This window comes from Chenopodium album, chromosome 15, assembly GCF_948465745.1.
Source record: "Chenopodium album chromosome 15, dcCheAlbu1.1, whole genome shotgun sequence".
In the NCBI taxonomy this organism is placed as follows: Eukaryota; Viridiplantae; Streptophyta; class Magnoliopsida; order Caryophyllales; family Amaranthaceae; genus Chenopodium; species Chenopodium album.
The window spans coordinates 13489469-13500626 of NC_137848.1; the positions used below are offsets into that span (position 1 = coordinate 13489469).

Here is an 11158-nt window from a genome sequence, read left to right on the forward strand (position 1 = left end):
GTATTTATATAGGTTAAATCATGAAATCAAAAACACTAGATTTTTTTTTTAAAAAAAGTTAATAATTCACAAGAAGAGGATTCTACTTCAAAGTCAAATTTAAATCCCGAAAGTAATTTGATTGATGATAATGAGCAAAACACAAGTTTTGAAGGGAAAAAATGGAGGATGATTTTCTTAGAGATGTTTTGGTACTATACATAAAAAGAGATTGTTGTAGATTTTAGTGTTGAATTTTTTATTGATGATTTTGCTACTATGAAAAATCATAGAGTACGATTCAACTATTTTTTTTATTTGTAACAATTATATACTACATCTGTTAATTATTATGTGTGATAAAGGGGTATTATTTGTGAGACATAAAATATTCCTTTGTTGCACATAATAATTAATGGAGGTAGTATTAGTACGTTTTAAATTTTTCCATCAATATGTTGTTTGACAAGTCTGGCCCCTAGTAATTGAAAATCTTGACTTCGCCTCTAACAGTGAGAATATCAATTAAACATAGATAACTTTTATTTATATTGGAGAAATTATTTTTATTTATATCAGGTGAAGTGGTGAACTTATTTATTTCAAGGGCAAATTTTTGGTACTTATTTATTTCAGGGTAGCATGTTATTTTGGGACAACTTTAATTAATTTACACTGAATATATAATAATTACTGTACACACTGTTTTTTTTTTTAAAAAAAAAGTTTGTGTATTTAGTTTTTAATTTCAATACATTAGAAACATACTCTGTATACAAATCTTGGCATATAAAATGCTTAAATACGCATAAAAGCCTTGTGATAAACTGATAAAAGGAGATGTTATAAGTCATGATGAGTTGTTCCCTTGGTATATGAATCTTTGAATATCTAACGTTGACTAATGCGTGATACACGTAATTGAAGAGTACGTTCATATCAAATCAAATAAACAAATATTTATCCAGCTCTCCCTTATTTGTACTCCGTATAATTGAAAATAAAATGCATTCATGTGATGCATCAACCATTTTATTTAATACGAAGTAAACAACTTGAATTGGCCGGCATTTATTTAATGAAACTACACATTAGGTGCTGCCAAACGTCTACTTAAAGGTCCAAAGAAGCTAAAATATGGAAATTGCATGCAACTCAACAAAAACAAAAACAAAACCAAATCCAAAATTATTTCTTCCTTTCTAATTACAAGCAATCCTTGTTGTTGATCAATATTTCAATGGAGGATCAACTTGAAGTAGATGTGAACATAATATCAAAGGAAATGGTTAAACCATCGTTTCCTTCACCCTCAAATCCCACAACGTTCACCTTTCCCTTCATCGATCAAATTTTCCCTACCTTTCACATTCCCTTGCTCCTTTACTACACTTCGAGCTCCTCAACACCACAAGGAAAAGTTGATATAAGTGGTTTGAAAACATCCCTAAGCCAAACACTTGATCAATTTCTCCCTCTTGCAGGTCGACTCATGGACGAGTCAACCATTTCATGTAACAATGAAGGCATACCATTGATTGAAACTAAAGTCAATTGTCATCTCTCTATCGCATTGACATCACCTTATAAGGTGAAGTTGCTTCCCAAATTTCTCCCTTCTCCAGATTTACAAGCTTCTGGATTGCAACCAATCTTAGAACTTGTACCTTTAGTCTTTCAAATCAATGTTTTCCTATGCGGAGGGGTGGTAATTGGATGCTACATGCTCCATAAATTCCTCGACGCAGGCTCCATTGGAACTTTCTTTAGGTATTGGTCAGCCCTCAATAGTAAACGATTAAAGGACCTAGCTCCGCCTCACTTTGAAGCCACTGTCAATGCATTTCCACCCTACCCTAAGAAAGAACACATACCTTCGTTTAATACTCTAGATTTACTTCCCCCACCTGCACAAACAAAGTCAACTTTTGCGATCAAAACTTTCATTTTCGATACAAGTTCCATACACATACTTAAGACCAAGGCAGCTAGCAAGCTAATTTCTAAACCTACGGGATTTGAAGTCGTGCTAGGATTTCTTTGGGAGCATATATTAGCCACGAAGCATAATTTGAGTTTGCAAGTTGAACGTACACCGGTAACAATTGCTATGAACATGCGGCCGAGGATGAGCCCACCACTCCCTAGAGAATCCATGGGCAATATCATCATAACATCAAATGTATTAGTGCCCAAACAAAGTAACAACAACAAGTTTCAAGAGCGAGCTTGTTAAGGAAATCCATTCAACTTTGTCAACTACTTACCAGAAAATTAATAGTAGAATTTTTCAAGGGGAAAATGCGAAAGTTGAGTTACTACGTTCGATGTTGCCTGTAGATGGTGCCTTAATGGTTAGCAGCTGGTGCAAAATGGGGTTGAATGAGGCAGATTTCGGGTTCCGAAAGCCTTTATGGATTGTTCCTACAGATGGAAAACAACCCCCTCTTTTGGTAAAGAATGTTTGTTGCATGACTGATTATTCTCATCCTATTATTGGAGATTGAATTGAAGCATGGTTGATGTTGGAGGAGAAAGAGATGGAATATTTAGAGTCCAACGCAGATTTTCTTGCCTTCGCTTCTCCTAATTAGCACCTCATTCACTACTTTTTCAGAGTGTTTGTCATAAAACCCACAACTTCTTCGCATCACACACATTTATTTCATTTTATTTATAATGTCTTGATTTTTATCTAGTCGTTTTTAACTTTATACTCAATCGATAATCAATAAATAAAAGTGTGATTATTAATATTACTCTCTCTATTTTACAATACTTGAAATTTTTTTCTCTTTCAATCGTTAAAGAATAATTGACATACTATTTTAAATAAAATAGATCATCATTATTGAAAATGTACATATTTACAAGTTACAACACACACTATGGTCCAATACTTCTCCCAACATCACATGTCCCATTTTATAACAATATAAATGTATCTACTATTTAATTTTACATTAAGCAACACACTTTATGGCCCTCAGCCTCACCTATTATTTTCTTAACCTATTTGGTAGGAAGTGGCTAATTATTTCGAAACTGATGAAGTACTATATAAAGTGAAATCATTATAAAGTTTGTTTAAAATGCCAAGTAATTTTTTAATAGTAAAACAAATTAAAAATCATAGAGAAGCACTGGAACTCTGGTAATCCTACAATTTCATTGGGGTGGGCTGTTTGACGAGAGAAAAGAAGTCAAATTAATTAGTTGTGTAGAATTGAAGTCAAATCATAGAATTGAAGTTTTGTCTAATTGTATTACAAGTTGTTGACTAATTTAAGTGCATGATTGTTAGTTAGCCTCTTGTTATCTTGGTTCTTAGAGCCATAAATTATCAACCTCCGAACATTAGAACAACCCTTGTTGATTTAGGTAACCTTCTTTGATAAACATGTAAACAAAGGAAACGTCTAGTTGGTTGTCTTTGAACACGTACTAGGCTATTTCTTCCTAGCTATAACCCTCATAGTGTATTGATAAAAACACCCACCAAATTAAGCTACTTATTATTACTTCCTCTGTTCATCCATATTTTTTTTGCCTTATTGCTAAATTTGGGTCAAACTTCATTCAATATTTTCTTTTACCATAGATTCATGATAATTTACAAGAGATAATATAGTCATGTGAAATTTTCTTAAAATTCATCTCATTGTATATTATTAATATCAATTGTGTATGAAAATGGATAATATGTTTTAAAACATGTCTTAGAGACCGTAAAAGTCAAATAGGGCAAAGAAATAGATTTGGAGGGAGTACTTATTACTCCCTCCGTCCCCAAAACTTTGACCCTTTTGGCCTAATTTTGGTCCCAAAATGATCGACCCATTTGCATTAAAATACCCACAAATTTACAACAATATTTGTGCAAAATTAGCTTCCTCATGTAAAATTTTGTTTTTTCATGTATTTTAATATTTTATCTCTCTACTTTTTTACAAATCCCATATAAATTTATCTTTCCAATATGTTTTTATTTCTTTTTATTTAAGTTTCTTAATAATCGCAAAATCAACCTAAAAGGGTCGAAGTTTTGGGGACGGAGGGAGTAATAATTAGAGATGTTTACAACTGAATCTATTCAATAATAAATGTGATAAGTTTGACTTTTATTTGACTATATTATATATTCAGTAATCAATAAGCTAAGACTCTGTTCCCTTTACCTTAAAAAAATAATATTCAGTTAAATAATTTAGATTCAGTAAAAATAATTTTACTTCAGTAAAAATAATTTCAGTTCAGTAAAAACCAGTAAACTTAAAAAAATATATAATAGAAAATCAGTAAAAATAATTCCAGTTCAGCAAAAATAATTTCAGTTCAGTAAAATTAATTTCAGTTTAGTAAAAATAATTTCAATTCAGCAAAAATAAGGTAAAGTGAACGGGGCCTAAGTATTATTTCCATCCCAAAATTAAATGTATGTGGTTTTCAATAAACGTCTTTGACCATCAATATCTTTAATTACAAATCAAGAAATAAGAAGTAATAGCACACACGTTTTCTGTGTGGCTGGCCACACTATGTGGTTGGTTGACAGATACCAAAACACTTACCGAATAACTCTTGATCGAGTAACCTCAGACCGACTAGGCGACTAACCCTTGGTCGAGTAAACCCTGACCGATCATACTACCTTTGTCATATAATGCTCTTAATTGATTTTGCCACAATACCTATGCATTAAAATCTCATTGTTGTTGGTATGTGAGGTGTCTCACATTTAAGAAAAAAAGTGAGCAAAAAGTTGTAGCAGGTCAGAACACTTGCGCTTTTATCATATTAGGTTAGATCCCGTATCACGCACGGTAATTTTTAACTACTTATTATTAGTTTAACACTGAATATAATTATAAAAATTTAAATTTTGCAAAATAAGATGAAAATTTTGTAATCACAAAATATAAAGAAAATTATATCATACTAAAGAAAACAAAGAGAGTATTAAAGTTAAAAAAAATAATATAAAAAAATAAATAAAAACAGAGAGAGTATTACATGCACAGCTAATGGAAAATTAGATAACATTACAAAGTTAAGATAGGAAAATATTATTATTTAGTTTAAATTAAAATCAAATAATAATTTTGTTAAATGTGTATCAATGGAATATACTTACCAAATAGGAAGGAAAATATTGTTGTATAGTAATATATATTCTCTAAGAAAATTTGGGAAAAAAAAAAAATCTTTTGGAGTGAAATCTTTTAACCAAGATATGACACATGTCTTTCTTGGTTTAGCCTAGGGGTGCTAATCGAGTTGAGCAGCTCGCGAGCAACTCGAGATCGACTCGGTCAACGCTCGGTCAAAACTTGACTCGAGTTGGCTCGACTCGAACTCGACTCGAACTCGACTCGACTCGAAACCTTAACGAGCACGAGTTGAGCAAGGTGTAACTCGACTCGATAAGCTCGCGAGCAGCTCGATAATATTTTATTATTAAATATTATAGAAAAGTTTAAAAATAAAAAAATAAAACGTGACATATACAAAAGAAATTATACTACTCCAGTAATTATATTTACCCAAAAAGAAATATTTACCCAAAAAGAAATTAAAAAAAAAAAAAGGTAAGCACTCCTCTGTAATTACTACGTACACTACTAGTCAGTAGTCACTCACTTGGCCTAACTCATTCAGTAAAAAAAAAATAAAAAAAAATAAAAAAAAAAAACCCTAGACACTTCCTAGCCGCCAACTCCTCCATCCTTAGATTTTTGCTCTGTTTTTTCTCTTTTATTTTCAAATCTCAAGTAATAAACTCATAAAGGATATGAACTGAAGAAGGAAGAAGGGAGAAGGGATCAAGGTCAACTAAAAGACAATTTTAACAAGGAACATGCTTTTAACATGACAAGTGCATTTTATTACTCTCTTTTGTTGTAGATCTGTAGTTGTTCTTGTAGTTTTATTCGATTATTGATGAAATTTATTCTAAAAGTTGGACAATTTTTCTATTCTTGATCGAGAAATTAAAGGATAAATTTGGGCGATTTTTAGCCGAATATACAATTAAGTTGGGTGTTTGTAATATGTGTGGAAAAAAATATAATTAATTTAGGCGTTTCCAGTAGATCTAGCTAAGTTTGCAAATCGATTAAGTGTGGAAATTGATATCTTTTATCTGACTATGCTAGCCCATTAAAGCCGAATTTGTGTTTACGTTTTTGTTACTAGTAGTTGATCAACTCATAAATTTCTCAATTAAAAACTGTACTTTTTATGTTCTGTTTTACCCGAATGTATATGTTCTTTTTAATACTCCTATATGAGCTTAATATTTATTAATTTGATTTGGAATATTGTTTTTGCAGGATATTGCAATATTGGAGAAGATTGAATGACGGATTTGCAACCATAGACGAATTGAAAAAAAAGAATAATTTTCTGTATTAATATTCTTTGGTTTTGTGATGATGATTATAGTACTTAATTTGATGGTCTAATGGTTTGTTGCGTAGGAATTTGAAAATATACTACATTTCAAAATGTTAGATTTCATTTGGTAATTTTTTAAAAATTGTATATGTAAAAATAAGGAGTTTATATTAGTTGAAAATATAAAATAATTAATAAGTTACCAAAATAGAGAAAAAAAAACATAGATGAGTTGATTTAGTTCAGCAATCGAGCTTAGTGAGTTACGAGCTGAACAATTGAGTTTTTGAGTTATAAGCTGATTCGAGCAATTAAAACTTAACGAGTCACGAGCCAAGTCGAGCTCGAGTCAAGCTACGAAAAAAATTAACGAGCACGAGTCGAACAATGATTTAACGAGCTTAACGAGTAACGATCACGAGTCGAACACGAGACACGATTTTCGATCACGAGTCGAGCACACCTTAGCTCGCGATCGACTCGCTCGATTACCACCCCTAGTACTTTCACCTTTAATATATAGTCGTAAAAGAGATAGATAAAGGGAAATAAATAAATAAGTAAAAAGAATATATTGAAAGCAAAACTTGGCAAGTCAAAATCACAATTGAAGTACTCAGAAAATAATATTGCTAATATTATGTAACTATCTTTTAATAAGATACTTAAGCTTGCATCATAAGTCATAATAAAAGAGAATAATTTTTTCGGAAAAAATTAACTTAATCAATTTTTTTTTTTGGTACAATTTTTTATTTTTTTATTTATGTAAAGTGGAAACTGTATGGAGTATATTAGTTAAAATATAATTAAGGGAAATTATAAAAAGTAAGATATTACATGAAAATTTTAAATTTTCATTAGAAATTAAAATCGTATCATTAAAGTTAACTTATTTACTGCCTAAAAAATTTTAATGTGTTTATAGATATTTACCAAAAAAAAAAAAAAAAAAAAAAAAAAAAAAAAAAAAAAAAAAAAGTGGTTGATTTGATTACGCGTATATATAAACATTACATAAACTGATAAACGTGCTAGACAAGAAGGATACTTGCTAATAATAAAAAGATTATTGGAGATTTTATTCCACAAAACCAAGAAACTTCTGCAAATGCTTACTCCAATAATTTAAGCATGAAAGTACATTAATACTACAGTGCATTTCTGGTGCAGCTGGCCGCACCATGCGGCAAGGTGTCAAATCAGCAAATGACAAAGTAACCTCACCAACCTAGTAATCCCTCCAACCAAGTAACCCCTGACCGGACCAAGTAACCCTGATCGGACTTAGTAACCCCTGACCGGACCAAGTAACCCATCTAGTAACCCCTTAAGTAACCCCTCAGACTTAGTAATCCCTGACCGGATCAAGTAACCCCTCAAGTAACCCCTCCGACTTAGTAACCCCCCTCTAGTAACCCCTCCGACTTAGTAACCCCTTAGGTAACCCCGCTTAAGTAACCCCTCAAGTAACCTCACTTAAATAACCTCCCAAGTGACCCATTCAAGTAACCCCCTTCAAGTAACCCCACTTAAGTAACCTATCTAGTAACCCTCTTAAGTAACCCCCGACCTTGTAACCCTTGACACACCACCACCCCCAAAACGCCACTAGCCTCACCCCCAATACGCCATGCCACCACCATCACCATACACCGAACCCACAAAAAAACATAGATTCAACCAAACCCACAACCAAATCGTAAAAAAAAAAATTAAAAAAAATCGAATAAATACCTTTAAAATTAACAATGGGTTTCGAATTCCCCTTCAAATACGGCTGAAAAGGTCAAATTCGACCATGAAAACTCTAGATCTAGAGTTTTAATGGCCGAATTTGGCTTTAAAAACCTTTAAGTTGAGTTGATTTTAATAAAAATGGCGGAAAATCAAATTGAAGCGACGACTTCGAAGATCGTACCAATAATTGCAATTTCTCTCCTCTTCTTTGTTATTGATTCTTCTGTACTATTGAGCTTTCAAATCGCTGCAACACAAATTGTTGAGCATAATACCAGGTTAATAATCAAAATTGGTGAAGAATCAAACAAAAATGGAGCAAAAATCAGTGGTTTTCTAGAAATTTTTCTCACTAGTGCAAATGAAAGAGGTAAGAGAGAGAAAGCTTGAATGATACAAACAGAAAAGAAATGTTCGCTTGGAGAAGAAGAAAAGAGGAGAGAGAAAACTAGTTTAAAATTTTATTTTTTTTAAAAAAAAAAATGGTGGTTGGCCACACCGTGTGGCCAGCCACATATGAAAGTTTGTGTTAATACTAACTAATGAGATTCACGTCATTTAAAAAACATGTGTAGATGGATTAAATGCTTAATAATTTGATAATATAAGATTTGATTCTATCTTCAATAATGGTGTTTAAATTAGCAACTCTTTATAAAAAAAAAAAAAAGTAGGATTAGAAATATATTTTTAAAATCAAATTATTGGCATTAGATTAATGACCCCTTAACTAAAAGGCTTGAGGTCTATTTAAAGGTCCCATAAGAAATGAAGAAGTTTAATTAAAGCTAGAAAATAAATCCAAGTTCATTATCAATGGGAAAAGAACTTGATATTATTGATAATGAACTTGAAGTAGAGGTGAATATAATATCGAAAGAGATGGTAAAACCATCCTTTCCACCACCCTCTAATCCCGCAACGTTCACCCTTTCCCTCCTCGATCAAAATTACTATATCTATAATGTACCTATGCTCTTTTTCTGCAATGCCAACTTCCTAACTCGACAAAGCGAGGTTGATATAAGTGGCCTAAAAACATCCCTAAGCCAAAACACTTGATCAATTCTTCCCTCTTGCAGGTCGACTCTTAGATGAGTCGACCATTTCTTGCAACCACATGTTGGATATATTTTGAATTATTTTGAAAAATAGATAATTATCAATTAAGTGAAGTGGTCCATTTATTTTGAAAATTAGTTTCCATGATCAAGGAAACTTACTACCCATTATCCCACTAACTTAGAAAACCACTCATAACCAACTCACGTAAAGTAGGAGTTTTTGAAGGCAAAACTTCCTAAATATATGTAATTCAACGTGAGTCTCACAACAACAAGGTCACTGCATCCAACTCTCAAAATCACATAACCACCATCAAAGGTGAGAGTGAGGGTCCTGCACCAAAGTTGATAAGAGTTCATTCACGGTTTTTCTGGCATCGCGACGAGGTTGTTCGGGTCTTTGTGTTCCTCGTAGTTAACTTGCAATGGCTGGAGGTATACTAAATTATCGCTTCCGCAATCATACATGTTTTGTATGTTTATAATTCAAGCTATGAACATGCTGTTTGTTATCCTTGATTTAACACCACAAAGGCATATCATTTATAGAGACTAAAGTCAATTGTCATCTCTCGTTTGTTATGACATCACCTCATAAGCTTAACTTGCTTACCAAGTTTCTCCCTCCTGAAGAGTTACAAGCTTCTAGGTCGAAACCAGTCTCAGAACTTGTACCTTTAGCCTTTTAGATCAATGTTTTTTGTTGTGGAGGGGTGGTGATTGGATACTACATGCTTCATAAACTCCTCGACGCAGCTTCACTAGAAATCTTCCTTAAGCATTGGGCATCCCTTGCTAGTAATCGATTGAAGGACCTAGTTCAACCTGACTTCAAAGCTATTGTCAATGCATTTCCTCCACTTCTTAATTCAGAACACATATTTTCACCTGATCTCTTTTCAGAGACCCCTGTTAAAAAATCAAATTCAACCAATGTCATCAAAAGTTTCATATTCGACGCTATAGCTATAAGCAAGCTTAGGGCCAAGGCAACAAGCAAGCTTATTCCAAACCCTACGAGATTTGAGGTCGTGGCAGGGTTTGTTTGGGAGCAAACCTTAGCCGCAAGGCTTACTTTAGGAGTGCAAATTAAACAAACAGAGCTCTCAATTGTTGTGAACATGCGGTCAAGGTTAAGCCCGCCACTCCCAAGAGGATCCATAGGTAACCTTATGACAAACACACAGGCACGCACGCAAGTTGTTCACAAAAGTAATAACAACTCTAGGCTTCAAGAGCTTGTTAATGAAATCCATTCAGCTTTATCCAATACTAGCAAGAAAATTACTAGTACAACTTTTCAAGGGGAAAATGCAGTGGAGACCGTTAAATCTGAGCGGAAAGCTGAGTTGCGAGGTGAGATAGAGAATGAAGTGGGCAATTTCTGGGTTACGAGCTGCTTCCATATTGGGTTAAATGAGGCGGACTTCGAGTTTGGAAAGCTTGCGTGGATTGTTCCCACAGATAGGAAAGAACCTCCTCCTGGATTTGTGAACTTTTTTTTTACTCTCACTGATTATTGTCATCCTATTAATGGTGATGGAATTGAAGCATGGTTGATGTTAGAGGAGAAAGAAATGCAAATTTTAGAGTCCAACCCGGATTTCCTTGCTTTTGCTTATATCCTAATTGAGTTATTGCCCCCTTCCCCCCTTTTGCAAATTTTGCAAATTTAGGTTCAAGTGATCGAGAATCATTCTATCTAATAAATAATTTCTAGTTTTATTTTATATTTTCAAATGTAATTTAAATTTGACATTATTTGCACACTAACCTTTAATAATATTAAAAGTTCGAGATGTTAGATTCATATTAATTTTGTCACCAAATTAAAGATATTTAATGATAATAAACATAATAAATATAAGGCAAAAGCTAACGAATGTCCTGCGAGCGGCGTTGGATAAGTTAGCTAAAAGTAGAAAGATTAAATTAAAATTAACATTAATTACACCGATGATGCGTGATTTTGTCACGCT

The 11158-nt window shown here is 32.8% G+C and overlaps 1 protein-coding gene and 1 pseudogene across 1 annotated transcript; both read left to right on the top strand.

Moving 5' to 3' along the window:
* Positions 1 to 1219: 1219 nt before the first annotated feature.
* LOC145580851 (BAHD acyltransferase 1-like) lies at positions 1220 to 2486 on the top strand. The gene is made up of 2 exons (XM_081637937.1): positions 1220 to 2161; positions 2250 to 2486. Exons 1-2 carry the CDS (start codon positions 1220 to 1222, stop codon positions 2484 to 2486), a joined length of 1179 nt encoding a protein of 392 aa, XP_081494063.1.
* Positions 2487 to 8931: 6445 nt separating this feature from the next.
* On the top strand, positions 8932 to 10855 carry LOC145580852 (BAHD acyltransferase 1-like; annotated as a pseudogene).
* Positions 10856 to 11158: the final 303 nt, after the last annotated feature.